The sequence below is a fragment of the Taudactylus pleione genome, unplaced genomic scaffold (genome assembly GCF_031769625.1).
Source record: "Taudactylus pleione unplaced genomic scaffold, aTauple2 ptg000875l, whole genome shotgun sequence".
Classification (NCBI taxonomy): domain Eukaryota; kingdom Metazoa; phylum Chordata; class Amphibia; order Anura; family Myobatrachidae; genus Taudactylus; species Taudactylus pleione.
In genome coordinates this window covers 3,729,063-3,753,041 of record NW_028285277.1, presented here as the reverse complement: position 1 = coordinate 3,753,041, position 23,979 = coordinate 3,729,063, and the positions used below count along the sequence as shown (strand labels likewise).

General features: G+C 45.4%; 1 protein-coding gene across 4 annotated transcripts in view; it reads right to left on the bottom strand.

Annotated features, from left to right (window-relative positions):
* Nucleotides 1-23,979, bottom strand: part of NELL1 (neural EGFL like 1) — a 647,610-nt gene that overhangs the window by 328,386 nt on the left and 295,245 nt on the right. For all 4 annotated transcript variants that reach the window (XM_088458962.1, XM_088458961.1, XM_088458963.1 and 1 more), the window contains exons 6-9: nucleotides 21,892-21,964; nucleotides 13,896-13,978; nucleotides 6,522-6,656; nucleotides 5,073-5,175 (exon numbers count right to left, since the gene is read on the bottom strand). In XM_088458962.1, the coding sequence (XP_088315088.1) occupies nucleotides 5,073-5,175; nucleotides 6,522-6,656; nucleotides 13,896-13,978; nucleotides 21,892-21,964 (394 nt within the window). The remainder of the gene's footprint in view (nucleotides 1-5,072; nucleotides 5,176-6,521; nucleotides 6,657-13,895; nucleotides 13,979-21,891; nucleotides 21,965-23,979) is intronic.

Here is a 23,979-nt window from a genome sequence, read left to right as displayed (position 1 = left end):
ATCTAGAAGAATAAGAAGTGAGTAAAGGCCTTTAGCCTTGGCAGTGACCAGATCATTTACTACCTTAAGGTGGGTATCCACTACACGAGAGTGGAACGACTGTACGATTACATCATTGTAATCATGCAATCGTTCATTATCCTGTGCAGTGGATAATGTGCCCACACTGAACGATATGTCCTTCAGTGCAGGCACCCTCCCTCATCCCTGAACATGACAATATCAAAAGGTTGGCCTGCATGTTCAGGCGATGACAAAAGCCGACAATGACCAGTGGGAACGCGCATCGCTGGTCGTTTTCGGCACTTTACTGCACGATTAATGAACGATTACTGTCGCATACATTACCAGGTTTTCATTCCATCCAGCCAGATTAGACAGATATCTGACAGAGAATTGTATAGTGGATGCCCAGCTTAAGAAAAAACGGGATAGGCGGGCGCTTCCAAAGGGTTGGTGGGGCACTGCGTGTAGCACAAGCAGAGTGTCCTGTTTAGTACAAAATATATCTTCTATTTCCAACTGCTCTCAAAAAAATAAAAATTTATAATATATATATATATATATATATATATATATATATGCTCTACAGTACACGATATGAATTTTATAACTCTTAGCAGGTAGCACAGTCCATCGCCAACTCCTCTAATCCACTCCTCACCGCCCACCCTACGGGCACCAAAATACAATGCCACACAAATCCAGACACTGCACCATGCAGAGTCCAAAGCTAGGAACAGCCAAGTATCACACTGTAAGCTGATCATACCCAGGCAATGCACCATATATCTAGGACACCCAGATGCTCCGTGCAGGCCCCACAGCTAGGAACAGCCAAGTATCACACTGTAAGCTTATTATATCCGGGCACTGCACCCCATTATCTAGGACACCCAGGTGCTCCGTGCAGGCTCCACAGCTAGGAACAGCCAAGTATCACACTGTAAGCTGGTCATACCCAGGCAATGCACCATATATCTAGAACACCCAGATGCTCCGTGCAGGCCCCACAGCTAGGAACAGCCAAGTATCACACTGTAAGCTTATTATATCCGGGCACTGCACCCCATATCTAGGACACCCAGGTGCTCCGTGCAGGCCCCACAGCTAGGAACAGCCAAGTATCACACTGTAAGCTGATCATATCCAGGCACTGCACCCCATATCTAGGACACCCAGGTGCTCCGTGCAGGCTCCACAGCTAGGAACAGCCAAGTATCACACTGTAAGCTTATCATCTCCAGGCACTGCACCATATCTAGGATACCCAGGTGCTCCATGCAGGCCCCACAGCTAGGAACAGCCAAGTATTACACTGTGAGCTTATCATATCCGGGCACTCCACCATATCTAGCACACCCAGCTGCTCCGTGCAGGCTCCACAGCTAGGAACAGCCAAGTATCACACTGTAAGCTGATCGTATCTGGCACTGCACCATACCTAGGATGGCCAGGTGCTCCGTGCAGGCTCCACAGCTAGGAACAGCCAAGTATCACACTATAAGATGATCATATCTGGCACTGCACCATACCTAGGACGGCCGGGTGCTCCGTGCAGGCTCCATAGCTAGGAACAGGCAAGTATCACACTGTAAGCTGGTCATACCCAGGCACTGCACAATATCTAGGACACCCAGGTGCTCCATGCAGGCCCCACAGCTAGGAACAGCCAAGTATCACACTGTAAGCTGATCATATCCAGGCACTGCACCATATCTAAGACACCCAGGTGCTCCGTGCAGGCTCCACAGCTAGGAACAGCCAAGTATCACACTGTAAGCTGATCATATCTGGCACTGCACCATACCTAGGACGGCCAGGTGCTCCGTGCAGGCTCCACAGCTAGGAACAGCCAAGTATCACACTGTAAGCTGGTCATACCCAGGCACTGCACCATATCTAGGACACCCAGGTGCTCCGTGCAGGCTCCACAGCTAGGAACAGCCAAGTATCACACTGTAAGCTGGTCATACCCAGGCACTGCACCATATATCTAGGACACCCAGGTGCTCCGTGCAGGCTCCACAGGTAGGAACAGCCAAGTATCACACTGTAAGCTGGTCATACCCAGGCAATGCACCATATATCTAGGGCACCCAGGTGCTCCGTGCAGGCTCCACAGCTAGGAACAGCCAAGTATCACACTGTAAGCTGGTCATACCCAGGCAATGCACCATATATCTAGGACACCCAGATGCTCCGTGCAGGCTCCACAGCTAGGAACAGCCAAGTATCACACTGTAAGCTGGTCATACCCAGGCAATGCACCATATATCTAGGACACCCAGGTGCTCCGTGCAGGCTCCACAGGTAGGAACAGCCAAGTATCACACTGTAAGCTGGTCATACCCAGGCAATGCACCATATATCTAGGGCACCCAGATGCTCCGTGCAGGCTCCACAGGTAGGAACAGCCAAGTATCACACTTTAAGCTGGTCAAATGCGGCTCAATTTCCGCTTATAGTTTAAAACAACTTGCTTAACAAATTCTCTGCACTTTAATTTTCACAGCCCATAAAAACCAATCATAATACATTGAGGTCTCGGATACATTTAAACAATTACCATATCATTTTATTTGCTAGTTCAGTCATGCGGGAATGTCACGTTAAATGGAATTTTGCTTAGCAGGCAGATATCGTCTAGGAAATCATATAGGTGGGAAATGAAATTGGATGGATATACTATAAGCATCTGCTCACTACTTTTTTCATGGTTACAATCCGAATGATGTATTTATATTTTTAAATATGCACAGGTCTATATTATATCCTATAATCTTTATGGTATAGAAACAACAAAGGCTTAAAACCTGTTCTGGTCTTATACGGGGGGAAAAGGGATCTGCTGTATACGGACGTGATCCAGTATGTACAGAAAACACTTTACATTACCTGTCCCACTTAGGACAAGGAGCCTATATTCATAGACGCAGCATTAAAAGGTTTTAAACAGAATCTGTAATTATTTGTAAAGCACATGAGGAAGGATGACTGACTATAGAAAGTACAGTATAGAATCCTCTGTGACATATATGAGGATGGTCTATAGAAAATACAGTATAGAATCATATGTGACATAGTAGGATTGTTATACATAGTACAGTATAGGATCCTCTGATGTATAGTAGGCTGGTTATAGATAGTACAGTATAGAATCCTCTGTGATGTATAGTAGGATGATTATACATAGTACAGTATAGAATCCTCTGATGTATAGTAGAATGGTTATAGATAGTACAGTATAGGATCCTCTGACGTATAGTAGGATGGTTATAGATAGTACAGTATAGGATCCTCTGTGATGTATAGTAGGATGATTATACATAGTACAGTATAGGATCCTCTGATGTATAGTAGGATGGTTATAGATAGTACAGTATAGGATCCTCTGACGTATAGTAGGATGGTTATAGATAGTACAGTATAGGATCCTCTGTGATGTATAGTAGGATGATTATACATAGTACAGTATAGGATCCTCTGTGACGTATAGTAGGATGGTTATAGATAGTACAGTATAGGATCCTCTGACGTATAGTAGGATGGTTATAGATAGTACAGTATAGGCTCCTCTGTGATGTATAGTAGGATGATTATACATAGTACAGTATAGGATCCTCTGATGTATAGTAGGATGGTTATAGATAGTACAGTATAGGATCCTCTGACGTATAGTAGGATGGTTATAGATAGTACAGTATAGGATCCTCTGTGATGTATAGTAGGATGATTATACATAGTACAGTATAGGATCCTCTGTGACGTATAGTAGGATGGTTATAGATAGTACAGTATAGGATCCTCTGACGTATAGTAGGATGGTTATAGATAGTACAGTATAGGATCCTCTGTGATGTATAGTAGGATGGTTATAGATAGTACAGTATAGAATCCTCTGTGACGTATAGTAGGATGATTATAGATAGTACAGTATAGGATCCTCTGTGACGTATAGTAGGATGGTTATAGATAGTACAGTATAGGATCCTCTATGACATATAGTAGGATGGTTATAGATAGTACAGTATAGAATCCTCTGTGATGTATAGTAGGCTGGTTATAGATAGTACAGTATAGAATCCTCTGACGTATAGTAGGATGGTTATAGATAGTACAGTATAGGATCCTCTATGACATATAGTAGGATGGTTATAGATAGTACAGTATAGAATCCTCTGTGATGTATAGTAGGATGGTTATAGATAGTACAGTATAGGATCCTCTGTGATGTATAGTAGGATGATTATAGATAGTACAGTATAGGATCCTCTGACGTATAGTAGGATGGTTATAGATTGTACAGTATAGAATCCTGTGACGTATAGTAGGATGGTTATAGATAGTACAGTATAGGATCCTCTGTGATGTATAGTAGGATGATTATACATAGTACAGTATAGGATCCTCTGTGACGTATAGTAGGATGGTTATAGATAGTACAGTATAGGATCCTCTGACGTATAGTAGGATGGTTATAGATTGTACAGTATAGAATCCTCTGTGACGTATGGTAGGCTGGTTATAGATAGTACAGTATAGAATCCTCTGTGACGTATAGTAGGCTGGTTATAGATAGTACAGTATAGAATCCTCTGTGACGTATAGTAGGCTGGTTATAGATAGTACAGTATAGAATCCTCTGTGACGTATAGTAGGCTGGTTATAGATAGTACAGTATAGAATCCTCTGACGTATAGTAGGATGGTTATAGATGGTACAGTATAGGATCCTCTGTGACGTATAGTAGGATGGTTATAGATAGTACAGTATAGGATCCTCTGTGACATATAGTAGGCTAGTGATAGATAGTACAGTATAGAATCCTCTGTGACGTATAGTAGGATGGATATAGATTGTACAGTATAGAATCCTCTGGTGTATACGAGGATGGTCTATAGAAAGTAATTTATTTATACTATTAATTATGAAAAGCAATGACTGTCCGGCAATCCGATTACATTTCTGTACTTTATGGTTCCCTACAAATGATGTGAACATGCTCTTAAAATGGTGAAATGAAATAGAAAGAGTTGACAACAAATACAAAAGTAGCCTGAAGTACTTACGCCGGCAGATCTTACAGCACTGGCCTGGAACATGGACCGGGAGGAAATCTGGAGAACAATTGAGTGGGGGGCACAACATTCGCCTGCACTCAACAGCGCCACTCTGGTGGAAGAAATAAACGAAAGGTCATATTAAACATCCCACCAGTATGCCGGGGCCCCATCTTAGAGGATGACCTATCAGACTTGGCAGAGCTTGCTGGGCCCTAAAAACCGCTGAGGAACTACAAATGACATAAAGCTGACTTATGAGAGTACGATTGTAAAGAATTCACAGCACTCCTTCACATAACATATTTGTGTACATTGGCTCCTATATACCTATACATCACGTACAGCTGGTCACGTGCTCACTTTACTTCAATGAAAAATATTTTTCCTATTTTGTGTCACTGACAATTTTGCTCCGGGCTAAAGAACACAATTTAAAATATATAAATTTCCTAATGATGGATAAAAGCCCCTTTAACCTGTAGTTTCTTCCCATTAAATTCTAATTGGCAGAAATCATACTTGAAAGCGCCAATAATGACCATTTCCTCCATGCCTTGTACAGAAGGGCCCAGAGCCGCACGCTGATAGGCAATCAGGAGGCCGGAGATCCAGAAAGCATGTCGTATTTCCCAAGGATATAATTATTACATATATTACAGGACTGTTGGGAGGATAAAGGGTTGTATTCACTTTCTATACACATGGTAATTTCCCACAGCCCTGATACAATGACATGAAATATTCAGCGTTTCCAGCTCAGATGCAGAAAGCAGCTCGCACAGCACAGAACGCTACAACGATGCCGGGCAAAACAAAACCGACTTTGTCTGAGCCTTTAGTAGACAATTTGAGGCGTGTGCTGAAAGCCTACAGTACCTGCAGAAGAGAGTGCTCGGACTAGGTACTTAGGGCCTGATTAATCGAGTACATCGACCAGCGTATGAAGTGCTCGCTATTCTTGTGGTCGGTTTTTGCTACTATAATCTTGCGAGCAGTTCTGACTATAAAATAACCCAGTGACGTGGTCAATGACGCTGCTGTATTAATTATGCACACCCATAAAACGCCCGTTTTGACCTTTAAGCACGCCTGCGTTCTGATCTCCACTCCCCGTTTTCAAGCACCTTCCCCTGTTACCACCCACATATGCCTCCTCCTGTCACTCATATTAGCAGGCATTCGCTATTTAGCGAACAAACGATTTTCGGCCGCACTGACTGGTTCGCGCATGCGTATTACGATCCGTACGCATGCGCAGTTGGGCAAACATCGCTCAGAGCGAACGAGCGGCTCTGAATCAGGTACTTAGTGAGCCCTCCCATCATATTGCACTATAAAACGGTAATAAACACGGCAGGCAGCACTGAAATTAAAGCTACTTTTATTTTAGATGATCAGTAATAAAGTGCATTTAATTAGGTCCAGGTCTGGAGGAAGGCCCTGTGATTAGCTCACCTTACAGGTGCAGTTCCGGCAGTGGTCGTCATCTACCCAGGAGTCCCTGTCCCTGTAGATCACCCCCTGAACCTGGCACGTCTTCTCGCAGTGACAACTCTCCAGCTGGCTCAGCCTCGTCTCTGCATAGTTTAACTGAAAGGGAAAGACACAAAATCAGTAACTTATACCCATGTGTTGTATTAAGTTTAGGCACAAGGACGATGAATGTGAAACATAACTGGATTGCGCCAAACAAGTTGCCTGGGGCATGGGGCGATCATGTCAGTGCTACTGAGTGACACTGTCTGACTAGAGGGGACACAGCCAGCGACAGTGACACATTGTCCCCATGTTTCCAGAAGGGGACCCACGTCTGCAAACCTACCACTGTTGTCTGATGACCACTATCAGGCCTCCAGGTCTGAGCACGTAGCCTGAGCACCAAACAGCCGCGTCTGTCCTATCTGGTCACACACGTGCGTAGCAAAGCTGCAAAGCGATCTGGTCATTCAGCACTGGGGGCAAACGTCAGGACCCACCTCAGTTATGGTGCATACACACTAGACGATATGCTCCCTGAGCGATATCGTCTAGTGTGTCCCCGGCAGGCTGTGCTCAATGTCGTTCATAACATTGAGCACAGCCGCTGAACGATATCATTAGCGATATCGTTCAGCGCCGGGCTCTCTCACCCATTCCCTGACATGCAGCAACCTGACGAGGTCGTCAGGTTGGCCTGCATGTCAGCCCGATGAACGAGGATGACGAACGACCCGCGGGAACGCGCGTCGTCGTCATCGTTCATCTTTTTTGTGTTAAAAATGGACGATAAAGTGGACGACTGAACGATAACGATATCGTTATCGTTCAGTCGTCCACTTTAATCGCCCAGTGTGTACGCACCATTACACTGCACAGTCCTAGGCTTCATGGTGCAAAACTAATTGCATTTACATTTTATTATTACACACTTCCAGGGAACTAAAGTAAAAACAAAGTCAGTCCAGCTACACATATTTCAGATACAATCTTTTCTCTATTAAATAGCAGCACTCCACACTCCAGGAGAGAACGTTCATCTTCTAGATTAGGGGTCTTCAACCTTGGCCCTCCAGCTGCTGTGGAACTACACATCCCAGCATGCACTGCCACCTTTTTGATATAACAGCATGCTAAAACTATGGCGGTGCATGCTGGGATGTGTAGTTCCACAGCAGCTGGAGGGCCAAGGTTGAAGACCCCTGTTCTAAATCACTCACCTGCAGCAGGTCGATTGCTGGACATAGATTACAATGTGACCATCAGCAGAGGCCAGTAAGTAATCAGGCTTCTCTCACTCTGCTGAAGGGATGGACTCTCTAAAAATCTGAAATATTACAAATATACAGACACACACATCCATACACAACTATATTTATATATTTATGGATGGATGGATGGATAAGAGATAGATAAATCTGTCACACGCACATGGACACACACCTATATACCCTGTGGGCATTATATAAGATACAGCTGTACACCTGCTAGTTGTTACTACAGACAGCTACTCATCCAGTCATGTACCAGCAACTCAATGCACAAACGCATGCAAATATGATAAAGAGGTTTAGTTGTTCTCTGATCAAATACTAGGGAAGACCATCGATAGTACCATTGGTGGTTATAACCTTGTTGGCATGAAACCATCCACAAGGGAACCATTGATGGTTTTACCCACTGATGGTCTTCCCTGCTTTATTACTCACCAGACAGCTGGCCAGGGGCAGGGCTTTGCAGGTTGCCTCAGGGGGGGCAGAGCTAAACTCCACATCCTGGCGCCAAGCAGAAGTGGAAAAAAATATTGGTGGGCTCTGTTCCAGCAATGGTGGAGAACAATTGGTTCTCCACCATCGATGGCAAGGCCATCTACCATTGGTCTATGGCTATCCCTATCAAATACCAAAATGGGGAAGAATTGTGATGTATAGTAAGTGACTGTGGAATGACTGGCTTTCCTTTATTTGTATACTACATACAGCACTCCGTTGATCTGCCATTCATTCAGCAATTGAAAAACACCACAGGGACCAACCACAAGCTCATGAAAACCTGTCCCCCTTACGGTACATAATTATTCACCAAATGCTACCTCTGAAACGTGGAGGGGAATCACGATAGACTTTTAGACCAGAATGACTGTCCCCTAGGGGTCACAATGAAACACTTGGGGATTTATATACAAACCGCTGCAAGTTTATTAGCCTAGAGCGGCAAGAACCCTTTAACCTGGTCCTGTCCTTCCTCCAGCTGATGTTAAGGGAGCAGCCCAGTGCACTATATACTAGGAATTAACATCTTCACAACTAATTACTGGACGGGTATATGTACTATAGCCAGTATATAGTAATACTACAATTAGTAAGCAATAAGCATTAATAATCAACCCACTAGTATTTAGAACCTCAGTTATCAAAGAGTTTTATCATTCACAACGAGTGATTAAACTAGTGTGTATGATAAATGGTGCTCCAGCCAATCAGCTCCCAACTGTCACTGTGTATGATAATGGTGCTCCAGCCAATCAGCTCCCATCTGTCACTGTGTATGATAATGATGCTCCAGCCAATCAGCTCCCAACTGTCACTGTGTATGATAATGATGCTCCAGCCAATCAGCTCCCATCTGTCACTGTGTATGATAATGATGCTCCAGCCAATCAGCTCCCATCTGTCACTGTGTATGATAATGATGCTCCAGCCAATCAGCTCCCATCTGTCACTGTGTATGATAATGATGCTCCAACCAATCAGCTCCCATCTGTCACTGTGTATGATAATGATGCTCCAGCCAATCAGCTCCCATCTGTCACTGTGTATGATAATGATGCTCCAGCCAATCAGCTCCCAACTGTCACTGTGTATGATAATGGTGCTCCAGCCAATCAGCTCCCATCTGTCACTGTGTATGATAATGATGCTCCAGCCAATCAGCTCCCAACTGTCACTGTGTATGATAATGATGCTCCAGCCAATCAGCTCCCATCTGTCACTGTGTATGATAATGATGCTCCAGCCAATCAGCTCCCATCTGTCACTGTGTATGATAATGATGCTCCAGCCAATCAGCTCCCATCTGTCACTGTGTATGATAATGATGCTCCAACCAATCAGCTCCCATCTGTCACTGTGTATGATAATGATGCTCCAGCCAATCAACTCCCATCTGTCACTGTGTATGATAATGATGCTCCAGCCAATCAGCTCCCATCTGTCACTGTGTATGATAATGGCGCTCCAGCCAATCAGCTCCCAACTGTCACTGTGTATGATTAATGGTGCTCCAGCCAATCAGCTCCCAACTGTCACTGTGTATGATAATGGTGCTCCAGCCAATCAGCTCCCATCTGTCACTGTGTATGATAATGATGCTCCAGCCAATCAGCTCCCAACTGTCACTGTGTATGATAATGATGCTCCAGCCAATCAGCTCCCATCTGTCACTGTGTATGATAATGATGCTCCAGCCAATCAGCTCCCATCTGTCACTGTGTATGATAATGATGCTCCAGCCAATCAGCTCCCATCTGTCACTGTGTATGATAATGATGCTCCAGCCAATCAGCTCCCATCTGTCACTGTGTATGATAATGATGCTCCAGCCAATCAGCTCCCATCTGTCACTGTGTATGATAATGATGCTCCAGCCAATCAGCTCCCATCTGTCACTGTGTATGATAATGGCGCTCCAGCCAATCAGCTCCCAACTGTCACTGTGTATGATTAATGGTGCTCCAGCCAATCAGCTCCCATCTGTCACTGTGTATGATAATGGCGCTCCAGCCAATCAGCTCCCATCTGTCACTGTGTATGATAATGGCGCTCCAGCCAATCAGCTCCCAACTGTCACTGTGTATGATTAATGGTGCTCCAGCCAATCAGCTCCCATCTGTCACTGTGTATGATAATGGTGCTCCAGCCAATCAGCTCCCATCTGTCACTGTGTATGATTAATGGTGCTCCAGCCAATCAGCTCCCAACTGTCACTGTGTATGATAATGGCGCTCCAGCCAATCAGCTCCCAACTGTCACTGTGTATGATTAATGGTGCTCCAGCCAATCAGCTCCCATCTGTCACTGTGTATGATAATGATGCTCCAGCCAATCAGCTCCTAACTGTCACTGTGTATGATAATGGTGCACCAGCCAATCAGCTCCCAACTGTCACTGTGTATGATAAATGGTGCTCCAGCCAATCAGCTCCTAACTGTCACTGTGTATGATAATGGTGCACCAGCCAATCAGCTCCTAACTGTCACTGTGTATGATAATGGTGCACCAGCCAATCAGCTCGTAACTGTCATTTTTCAAACAAATGATATTTGGGAGCTGATTGGCTGGAGCACTGTTATCATACGCAACTAGTTTGTGAATGACAAAACTCACTATAAATGAGGCCCTTAGATTGGAGCTAGGGCCTGATTCAGAGCCGGACGCTATTTGCGGTCGCTCGTCCAGAAAATAGGGGTGGCTATTCAAATGAACCGTTCACTCTTTGCGGCCTGTTCACGCCTCTATGTCTGAACGAGCGAATAAAACTTGCGGTCGTTTTTGGAAAAAATACGCACCCTGGCCGCTCGCATCCTACGTCATGTCCGCTATTTATTAGATTAATCGAGTACATCAACCAGCGTATGAACTGCTCGCTATTCTTGTGGTTGGTTTTTGCTACCGCAATCATGCGAGCAGTTCTGACTATAAAATAACCCAGTGACGTGGTCAATGACGCTGCTGTATTAATTATGCACACCCTTAAAACGCCCGTATTGACCTTTAAGCACGCCTGCGTTCGGATCTCCACTTCCCATTTTCAAGCACCTTCCCCTGTTACCACCCACATACGCCTCCTCCTGTCACTCAAAATAGCAGGCATTCGCTATTTTGCGAGCACATGAATTTCGACCGCACAGACTGGCTCGCGCACGCGTAATACGATTCGTACACATGCGCAGTTGGGCAAACATCGCTCGGAGCAAACGAGCGGCCGCTTACGAGCGGCTCTGAATCAGGCCCCTAGATCATTAGGACAGAGTAACACACACTGGAAATACCTCTCTTACAGGAACAGTAATTATCCTAGTCTGAAAAACGCTCCCAGTAAGGAGTACAGTAACCATATCACTCAGTGGAAAAGAGAATGGTACAACCTATTCAGCACCCTGTGCTATTACATCGTGTTATGTCTACTGTACATATGTTCCATTTAGAAATTAATCTTATTATGTATATTCTGTATACTGTATAGTCTAATACATGCTGTGTATTATTATAAATATACTGTATGCTAGGTTTATAAATTAATGTTTAAGCTATAAATCTGAGGAATTTGATAGAAGTATAGGAACAAAAAAAAAACCCTACAAATGACATGATTTTACCTTTGACCAAGTTAAATGAATTCAAAACACATGCAGGCGATTTTTTCGCAACACCCAAAGGAATGACGGCTTTAGAGCCAAATCATTGGGGTGAACGCACATCGATAACCTATAGGCTGCCCCCATAGAGGTGACTTGTACAAAATCAATCTAAGCCACCCACCATGTAAGCTCCCCTTAAGGCTATGGAATAGCTGCATTGCTACAGATGATACAAGCATTAGGGGACAGTTACATCCAAAAGTAATGGTCAAAAAGAGGTCGCCCCACTCCCGGGATACTAGTCCAGGGGAAGGGGGTTATTTGTGTCTACTAAGATAAAACAAACCTTTAAACCCCTTGTGAATTTTAAGATATCCCCTCTAGAGACCGTTAAATACGGGTCGCGCTCCGCTAGTCCACCCACAATTTGTCCGTCTCCGGTGTCTAGGCAAAGCAATTACTTCCCTGACATATAAATCCTCAGTGGGGGATAATTTTAAAAGAGAAGATAAATGTACAGTAACTCCGAAAAACTATTTGTTTTTTTTAGATGAACAAATTTTATGCAGACATTTCAGAGAATACAACTGTAAACGGCATCAAGTAAGAAACATTATTATATGTTTCATAGACAAAAAAATGAAGCATTTGAAAATAAGGCCTGTAGATTATTTAAAAATATTTTTATGTTAAAAAGACTTTGATGCAATGCATCAATGATTACAGCAATAGGGTAAATCAATGTTAGAATGCGACAAGAATCACCAGAGTTGATGAGATAAATGTAATAAGAGTCTCGACACGTAATATCTGTGGAATTTGGTGTGGACACAGTATGGAGATTGTTCTACCGAAATCTCACTCCCTGCTGAGATCTCTGCAGAACAAATCTAATATATGTAACCGTGAATTATCCAACGTGTCTCTATCATACTCTCTGTTGGTGGTAAGACAGCTCTGCACTAATTACATGCATTATGCGATAGTATTGAATTAGCGCATTGTACAGCTACTAGCAGACAGACATTAAATATATGCTGATCTAGGGCTGACGAGACAAGCCATATATTCAAGGTTTAAGTACCTCATATTTATGTAGTGCTACCTAATAAATAACCCATGATTAGAACATGTACAGCTCATACTTCCAGATGACAAGAAACATTAGCAGCTATTTACTGAAAGCTCTGTGTATTTGTTATATATAAATTAGAGGATATAATTGGAAGGACGCATATCTCTCACTACATTAAAGGGTTAGGGTGTCGCAGTCACCTATACTATTATGTACAGTAATTAAATATTCAGCTAGTAACAAAGCACAATAATTATAGGACGCACACGGCAAATTGCTTTGTTTTGCAGTGGTCCACATGGGCGGTCTGCCTTGCACAAGGGACATTACATGCCAAGGCGCAAAAGTGTAAGCGTCATGCCTGCTGAGCTTATCCTCATTCACCACCCAACTCTTCTCACTGACCGGTGCAAGCTCCTGCTCCTTGCAAACGCCAATATGCTGCCACATTATACCTATGTACTATGGTGAAGATCTATGCGCACTTCTGCAAATACCCCAGTTCATGAGACAAACTGCTTCACCCATTTCCGTCTTATTGGGGCACAATGTATCTAGTCCTCCCTTAGGTAGTGATGATTACCGATTGCTCTATGCCTTATTGCGTCAAAGCTTTGTGCACTGCCTTGTGGGGTCCTGCACAGCACTATCCACTCTTGCCCTGGTTTCTGAAACACCGGGGCCAGAGGTCGGCAATCAGGGTCTTCTCAGGAGCATTCTGTCTACCCCAATACAGCTCTGCCTGATGATAACGACATGACTGTAAAGCACGGATAGAGCCTATAACATAAAGCTGAATATTTAGTAACACCTAGCGGGAGGCCACCTACAGGCTAGTAAACCCGAAGGTGGAAAATAACATTAATGAATTCACAACACAAAGGCAGCAGACAATGAACCGGTATCACATAATACTTACTTTAGCTGTGAGTTTTGCCAGCAGCTCCTGTAAATCCATAATACCTTGCACAAGGCTCAGGAAATCGCTGCAGGTCGGGCAGGCTCCATAAGACAATAGAAATAGCGTAAACACCTTGTATTAAACATGATAAAACTAGACAGCAGAAACCATTTCCATGCAAATTAGGATATTAAGATATAATGTTCTAAAATGTCTATATCAGTAGAAATGAAATATATTAAGTGTGGAATTGTATCTAGTACAGAGCACAAACAAATACATTTAGCAATCAGTCAGGGAGTTACTCAGAGCCAGATACAGTGTAACAGTCACAGAAGCCTAAACCACAAACAAACAAACAAAAACACTTTCAACAACTAGCATTAAACACAAGTCTTGTGTATTCTTTACAGCACAGTTTAATGAATATACACCTATAAAACTTGTGCAAGGGTTGATGTGTAGAATTGCTTCTCCATGGGCACTATTAGCAATGCCATCTATACCATCTTCTGCCACCTTTACACTGGCAACAGGATTTCATGGTTTTTTTTATGCCTACTGCAGTGTATGTTACATATTTCAGAGGTGTGACGGGATCTAGGAGAATTTCAGATAACTTGAAGTTGTTCAAAGGCATTAAAAGATTCAAGGGTTAAGCTTGGGAAATGCAGGTTGAGTCTCCCATATCCAAATATTCCGAAATACGGAATATTTTTAGCATGACTGAGAAAGTGAAACCTTAGCTTTCTGATGGTTCAATGTACACAAACATTGTTTAAAGCACAAATTATTAAAAATATAGTATAAAATGACCTTCAAGATATGTGTATATGGTGTATACAAAACATAAATGCATTTTGTGTTTAGATTTGGGTCCCATTCCCAAGATATTTCATTATTTTATGCAAATATTCCAAAATACGGAATATTTCAATATCCATAATATCCCCTGGTCCCAAGCAATTTGGATATGGGAGACTCAACCTGTATATGCGATAAAAGTTATTCTAGCTCAGCCAACATTATGGTACTAATGCAGAACCCATAAAATATAGACATTGGAAGACCCTGTTCTGAGGAGCTATCACCAGGCCTGAGGAGCTATCACCAGGCCTGAGGAGCTATCACCAGGGCTGAGGAGCTATCACCAGGCCTGAGGAGCTATCACCAGGCCTGAGGAGCTATCACCAGGCCTGAGGAGCTATCACCAGGCCTGAGGAGCTATCACCAGGCCTGAGGAGCTATCACCAGGCCTGAGGAGCTATCACCAGGCCTGAGGAGCTATCACCAGGCCTGAGGAGCTATCACCAGGCCTGAGGAGCTATCACCAGGCCTGAGGAGCTATCACCAGGCCTGAGGAGCTATCACCAGGCCTGAGGAGCTATCACCAGGCCTGAGGAGCTATCACCAGGCCTGAGGAGCTATCACCAGGCCTGAGGAGCTATCACCAGGCCTGAGGAGCTATCACCAGGCCTGAGGAGCTATCACCAGGCCTGAGGAGCTATCACCAGGCCTGAGGAGCTATCACCAGGCCTGAGGAGCTATCACCAGGCCTGAGGAGCTATCACCAGGCCTGAGGAGCTATCACCAGGCCTGAGGAGCTATCACCAGGCCTGAGGAGCTATCACCAGGCCTGAGGAGCTATCACCAGGCCTGAGGAGCTATCACCAGGCCTGAGGAGCTATCACCAGGCCTGAGGAGCTATCACCAGGCCTGAGGAGCTATCACCAGGCCTGAGGAGCTATCACCAGGCCTGAGGAGCTATCACCAGGCCTGAGGAGCTATCACCAGGCCTGAGGAGCTATCACCAGGCCTGAGGAGCTATCACCAGGCCTGAGGAGCTATCACCAGGCCTGAGGAGCTATCACCAGGCCTGAGGAGCTATCACCAGGCCTGAGGAGCTATCACCAGGCCTGAGGAGCTATCACCAGGCCTGAGGAGCTATCACCAGGCCTGAGGAGCTATCACCAGGCCTGAGGAGCTATCACCAGGCCTGAGGAGCTATCACCAGGCCTGAGGAGCTATCACCAGGCCTGAGGAGCTATCACCAGGTCAGCAATGGGTCACGTTTACAACACAAATTCTTACACATTAACAGTTTTGAAGAATTTTATCGCTCATATTGATGGACGTCCCAAGCCAACCAGAAGACGGGTAATCTGTATCCAATATGCATCCTGAGACGCATTTTGTTGCAGAGAACTTCCTCAGCCAAACGTATCATTTAGATCTATGGCTGGCCCTGTGCTTATTCCACCTAATAACATTCAGGGTAGGGCATCAAGACATCCATAAGAAGAGGGGACTGAATAAGTGCCTAAAGCCAAGGTAATATGTATGACTGTAAAGGCATACACTAATTATTGTAACACTGGAATCAATCCATTTCATCATGTATTCTGGGGTTGTCTGACATAGTCCTAGTGCCCATCCCGTCTATTTACATATGCAATAGAACTATCCATGTGGTATCAAGTTTTTACGCTGAAAGCTAGGGAGATAAATATAACTGAATAGGCAGCACTGACTAGTGACCACGCTGGAAGCTACAGAGATAAATATAACTGAATAGGCAGCACTGACTAGTAACCACGCTGGAAGCTAGGGAGATAAATATAAGTGAATAGGCAGCACTGACTAGTAACCATGCTGGAAGCTAGGGAGATAAATATAAGTGAATAGGCAGCAGTGACTAGTGACCACGCTGGAAGCTAGGGAGATAAATATAACTGAATAGGCAGCACTGACTAGTAACCACGCTGGAAGCTAGGGAGATAAATATAAGTGAATAGGCAGCACTGACTAGTAACCATGCTGGAAGCTAGGGAGATAAATATAAGTGAATAGGCAGCACTGACTAGTAACCACGCTGGAAGCTAGGGAGATAAATATAAGTGAATAGGCAGCACTGACTAGTGACCACACTGGAAGCTAGGGAGATAAATATAACTGAATAGGCAGCACTGACTAGTGACCACGCTGGAAGCTAGGGAGATAAATATAAGTGAATAGGCAGCACTGACTAGTGACCACGCTGGAAGCTAGAGAGATAAATATAAGTGAATAGGCAGCACTGACTAGTAACCACGCTGGAAGCTAGGGAGATAAATATAACTGAATAGGGCACTGACTAGTAACCACGCTGGAAGCTAGGGAGGGAGATAAATATAACTGAATAGGCAGCACTGACTAGTAACCACGCTGGAAGTTAGGGAGATAAATATAACTGAATAGGCAGCACTGACTAGTGACCACGCTGGAAGCTAGGGAGATAAATATAACTGAATAGGCAGCACTGACTAGTGACCACGCTGGAAGCTAGGGAGATAAATATAACTGAATAGGCAGCACTGACTAGTGACCACGCTGGAAGCTAGGGAGATAAATATAACTGAATAGGCAGCACTGACTAGTAACCATGCTGGTAGCTAGGGAGATAAATATAACTGAATAGGCAGCACTGACTAGTAACCACGCTGGAAGTTAGGGAGATAAATATAACTGAATAGGCAGCACTGACTAGTGACCACGCTGGAAGCTAGGGATATAAATATAACTGAATAGGCAGCACTGACTAGTAACCACGCTGGAAGCTAGGGAGATGAATATAACTGAATAAGCAGCACTGACTAGTGACCAAGCAGGAAGCTAGGGAGATAAATATAACTGAATAGGCAGCACTGACTAGTAACCACGCTGGAAGCTAGGGAGATGAATATAAGTGAATAGGCAGCACTGACTAGTAACCACGCAGGAAGCTAGGGAGGGAGATAAATATAACTGAATAGGCAGCACTAAGTAGTAACCACGTTGGCAGGGACTGGCCTTGTGCAGTTTATAAAATGAAATCAAACATTTAAGTGGATACTACAAGTAAGAACATATTTTCCGTCGTACTAGTGATTATAAACGTCCCCTTTACAAAAGAGGAAATTGGCCTAAGCTGAGGGGAAACGTTTATAGGGTAACAACGCATGATAACGTCTGTTTATTGCTCAGTACTCCGCTTTAAGAGCTGCAGTTAATCACGCTTTAATAAATTAGATTATATCCAATCTTTGTGCGTTTTGGTTTAATGCTGGGAGTTGTAGTGCCTCACAATGTAATATGTAAAATGGACCTTGATCACAGGGACAGAGAGCGACATCTTCTAGTGCTATGCGTAATGTGAGATTTCTGAGCACTGCAGACCCCTTGGTCTATTCAGCAAGAGTGACGATGTTTGGCACAATATTATCGGGCAACATCGTCTCAAGTTTTTATCGATTATGATAATTTATGGCTGCTATTCAGCACTATTTTGTGCAGGGACAGCGGTTGCGGTAATACGCTGTCCCTGCAATGTTACAGAAGGCATAGTTATCGGTTGCGGTAATACGCTGTCCCTGCGATGTCACAGAAGGCTCTGTTATCCGAAAACAATCCCTTCTGTTTGCTCCTCCGCACATGCTCAGTCATGCATTCGGGAACAGTCTCTGTCCCTGCTTGTGGTGATCGTCGACAAGGTAAATACAGCTCTAGCCTGTCCAAATTGATTGACATGTGTATACAGGCTTTATACTAGCCTGTATACATGTATATTTAACATTTATATATAAAATATAATAGCACATACATATAAATGTACACAGACTAGTATAAAGCCTGTATACACGTCAATCACTTTAGGCAGGTATAACAGGCTCTAGGTGGACTTACCTGGGGTGGGCTTATGAGATGCTGCAGGGACTTATGGGAAAATTTCCCTCTGTCCCTGCAGTTTTCGGGATATTTAAGTCTTTTCTTCATATAACGCTATTCTGAGATGGCGTTATATAAAGTACTGATTTTTCGAGTGAACAGGAAAAAGCGTTAAAGCGCTGTAGAGATCAATGGCTGATCCCTATAGTGCGGTACTCTGCGAGCAGGGAATAAACGGACAAGAGAATTGTGTTATTGTGTCCATTATCCCATTGCTGAATAGGGGATTTACATAACAAATACTGAAATCATAGTTTCCGTATTTTTTATGTAAAAAAAAAAATCATTGCTGAATAGACTATGTACTGACCGTATCTATCATCATATTAATGTTACGTGGGCCGTAGCGGAGTACTACGGTTATGTAGGGGCTTTTTGTTAAATATAAGCGCTATCAATGTGATGTGGAGTTGGTGGCGGATATTCATCTTGTCCCTATAGTAGAATAGATGCGACAGCCCCGATGAAAACCATTTGCTGGAAAACTGCGCTGTTTGCATAGACCCGTGGCGGCAAATAACAGAGAGCTGAATATGGACCAGACTTTGATACATCGTTTATAAAGACAACTGTATCCAGAAGGTGGTGACCTGACCCTCTAACATCGCCCGCAAACATGACGTAACCATCTATCTCCTACTGATGGACTTATCCAGCTATTACATCTATACCGGTATACTCGTCACGGCATATCTAAGCCATACATAGCTATCGCTTACATATTAGGTCTATATAATGGACATAAAATAATAAATAATTTTCTCCATGAGATCAGTCTAATGTAATGTTGGGTCTTGTTGAGGTTAAAGGGACCTACAGTACTGTATTTATTAAGTGTAAATGGTAAAATGTAATGTTGGGTGTGGTAGCTGGGAAGGAGGATTACCCAGTAGTCGTGGATGCTATTGCTTTAATGCTGGGGGAAAGAGGCATATAGGGGCTCATTTATCAGCATAACGGGTGTTTTGGGAGCATTACCGCAAATAATTAGTATCCCCTAAACTTATTGTATGTATTATGGGGGGATCGCAGCAGATATCTCCAATGTATGCAGCGGTGCTTCCCTTCCCAAAGGCAGCCACAACCCCCAAAGGTTTCTATGGGGGATGCGACGCTGTGGGATTTACCAAGCTAAAGATGATGACGTGCTGCTGTAGTCTATGGGCTACACATCGCAAAAATTAGCTGGTGAGAGGACGACCCCCCCCCCCGGCAATGGCGCATGAGTGGTCTGTAGGACGCGCATGCACTAGTCCAAACACATCGCAGGGAGGGCTCATTTCGGAGATCCTATCCCTGCAAATGCTCTTTAATACATTTGGCCGATATGATCGTATAGTGCACTGCAATCACGGCCGCTAATATCACACCCAGATCACATTGAGTATATTGAGTATGTGATTATTGATAAATGGGCCCCATAGTGTGGCTTTCAGGGAGGTGAATAGTACCTATATCCCTCTATCACACAATATTCTCCTATCCAGACAAACAGAAAGACACCAGCAGGACAGGACGTAGGATAAGCTCCAACCCGTTCCCTTCCCTTTCAAACTAAGGCAATGCTGTTAGGCAGGTCTGGGCGTCAGGGGGTACAAGAGGGACACTTGTACTGGGCCCCGAGATTCCGATGGGCCCTGGATGGTCAGGAACCTTGGGAGTCCAATTCATGTGGCTCCTTTGCCTGTGACACTGCTGTTTTCATCAAGGCACACACAGAAAGAAAGAGGGGGGCTGGCACAATAAAGTGTATGTTCCAGCGCAGTGCGCCACTAGACTGGAGAGGAGCCAAGCCGCCCACGAAGAAGACCAGCAGGAAGGGCTGGAGAGACACAGGTCGGGCAGAGGTTGGGGGGGTGTGTTTGGGAGAGGGGCTGGAGATGAAGCGACACAAGATAATGGGTTATGGGGGGGGGGGGAGATGACAGGGGGATAAGGTTGACACACAGGTTGAGAGGAGTGCGTCTGAGAGACAAGGCAGAGGGAGTCAGTGAGAGACAGAGGGTGGGGGGAGTGAGTCAGTGAGAGACAGAGGGTGGGGGGAGTGAGTCAGTGAGAGACACAGGGTGGGGGGAGTGAGTCAGTGAGAGACACAGGGTGGGGGGAGTGAGTCAGTGAGAGACACAGGGTGGGGGGAGTGAGTCAGTGAGAGACACAGGGTGGGGGGAGTGAGTCAGTGAGAGACACAGGGTGGGGGGAGTGAGTCAGTGAGAGACACAGGGTGGGGGGAGTGAGTCAGTGAGAGACACAGGGTGGGGGGAGTGAGTCAGTGAGAGACACAGGGTGGGGGGAGTGAGTCAGTGAGAGACACAGGGTGGGGGGAGTGAGTCAGTGAGAGAGACAGGGTGGGGGGAGTGAGTCAGTGAGAGAGACAGGGTGGGGGGAGTGAGTCAGTGAGAGAGACAGGGTGGGGGGAGTGAGTCAGTGAGAGAGACAGGGTAGGGGGAGTGAGTCAGTGAGAGAGACAGGGTGGGGGGAGTGAGTCAGTGAGAGAGACAGGGTAGGGGGAGTGAGTCAGTGAGAGAGACAGGGTGGGGGGAGTGAGTCAGTGAGAGACACAGGGTGGGGGGAGTGAGTCAGTGAGAGACACAGGGTGGGGGGAGTGAGTCTGAGACACACAGGGTGGGGGAGTGAGTCTGAGACACACAGGTTGGGGGGAGTGAGTCTGATACACACAGGGTGGGGGGAGTGAGTGAGTGACAGGGTGGGGTGAGTGAGAGAGACATGGTGGGGGGATTGAGTGAGTGAGAGACACAGGGTGGGGGGAGTGAGTGAGAGACACAGGGTGGGGGGAGTGAGTGAGAGACACAGGGTGGGGGGAGTGAGTGAGAGACACAGGGTGGGGGGAGTGAGTGAGAGACACAGGGTGGGGGGAGTGAGTGAGAGACACAGGGTGGGGGGAGTGAGTAAGAGACACAGGGTGGGGGGAGTGAGTGAGTGACAGGGTGGGGTGAGTGAGAGAGACATGGTGGGGGGATTGAGTGAGTGAGAGACACAGGGTGGGGGGAGTGAGTGAGAGACACAGGGTGGGGGGAGTGAGTGAGAGACACAGGGTGGGGGGAGTGAGTGAGAGACACAGGGTGGGGGGAGTGAGTGAGAGACACAGGGTGGGGGGAGTGAGTGAGAGACACAGGGTGGGGGGAGTGAGTAAGAGACACAGGGTGGGGGGAGTGAGTGAGAGACACAGAAATATGTTACTGTCCTCATGTCCCAAATCCAGACAATGTAACAGCACTGTAGGTTATTTTATAATATAACAGCATTTACTTACTGCGATTCAGATTTGGACACTGCATTATGTATCCATTCGGCATGAATATGAGTTTCACATCTTGAATCACTCCCTTGGGGGTAAAGAAAAACAAAGTCATCATGGTTAGTATCAGAAGTCACAGAGCACACTCAGGAGTCTATGTACTGAGGGCCTGATTCAGACCCGCTCGCGAGCGCTGAGCGCTCGCAAGCGGGTCGATGGTGCCCTAGTGCGCATGACGGAGGCTGCTCCGTCGTGCGCATGTGCGAGACCCGGCTAGCAATGGGGGAGGCGTCGCTCCAGGTCTCGCACCAAAGGGGGCATGCTGGCGATGTTGATTGACACCACGCCCCCTTTGGTGGGCGTGCCTCCCTGAAGGGGGCGTTCCCATGGGAACGCCTACCGTCTGAAGCCGGCCCCACTGACATCACTAGTGATGTCAGTGGGAGTGATTTTGGCTCTGATAGAGCCAAAATCACTCCTGGGCTTGCGGCAGCGAAACCCTACCGCAGGGTCTCCGTCGCAAGCCCGATGATCGCGATGGTCTTGATCATCGCGACCATCATCATGGACGCTCGAATAAGCTGTGGGTGGTCACCCACAGCTATGCGAGCGTCCAGGACGACGCTCCATTTTCATGGAGGAGGGCCCTGATTCAGAGCGAGCGCTCTGGTCAGAGCGTTCGGTTCTGAATCAGGCCCAGTATACACTATAACTACTATGGGAACGCCTACCGTCTGGGTCCGGCCCCACTGACATCACTAGTGATAGAGCCAAAATCACTCCAGGGCTTGCGGTCACCGAGACCCTACCGCAGGGTCTCGTCGCAAGCCCGATGGTCGCGATGGTCGCGCAAGCCCGATGGCCGCTCGCATATGCTGTGGGTGGTCACCAGGAGGCCACTCCATGTTTAGGTAGGAGGGCCCTGATTCAGAGCGAGCGCTCTGGTCAGAGCGTCCTGCTCTGTATCAGGCCCTGAGCCTCAAAGAGAGATACAGTGGACGGAGATCAGGTATGTGAGCCTCAGACCTGTATCCGGCCTGCGGGCCCATAGCTGGAGGCCTCATTTATCTTATACATAAAAATAAGATCAAGAGACAACTGCTAGAAGTAAAGTCAGCTTGATTCCAAATAGTACATACTCTGACACAGTAACAGTTATAAAACAACAGGGTAACCAGCATACAGTATGTATACACAAACACAAATACAAGTATCACATGCATATACATATACGCATCATACAGTACAATGGGCAGAGATTCAAGAGGGGGAGGGAGGACACTTTCAAAATGTTTCCAGGGTCTAACCCATTCCTGTATGAGCAGGTCCTGCATCCACTGAGCACAATAAGCCTGTCATAGCGATCATTGAGATAAAACAGGTCACCTGTACACAGGTTCTGAAAGCATCCGTATAGATCATAGGGTACCGTACATTGCAAGTTATGTTTTTCTTTTGATGTGAAATTAAATGTCTGCTCCACACAGATCAATAGGCTGTTAATGTCAGTCAGTAGAGGTTTGGTGTAGTTCATTAGAATGTATAAATCTGAGGCTATCCTGTGACTATGAAACCGAATTAACTGGACAGGCATTGGTAAACATGGCCAATTGTCTATGGTCACATAATGATTATGTCGATCCGAGAAGTTGGCACCGAATACAGCAGGGGTATGCAAGAATAAATAGATAACAGTCTACCAAAAGGAGCAATCAGATTGCATACAGAGAACAAATACAAAACAGTATGTTATCTGTTTTTGACTAAAACTAGTACTTCTATAACAGCTAGGCACTTCCAAAAACATAGAAAAATATCAGAAATCTATACGCAGTTTAGGTGCAATTCGGAGATCCCTAGGTTTCTGAGAAATTAGGTACCCAACACATCACACATCCCAGCTATGTCATATTTACACTCATATTATATCTTAAATCATAGAGATTAATATGATCATACCATATTTCTTGGAGTTATTATGCCAGGGAAATTATATGCAGTTATTTGTACTTAAGTTAAAAGTTACGTGGGCAGTTCTGGGTTGAACCCTGAGTTAATGTACAAGCTAGCCAGTCATCAGAGACTTGGGGCCTGAGTCAGATT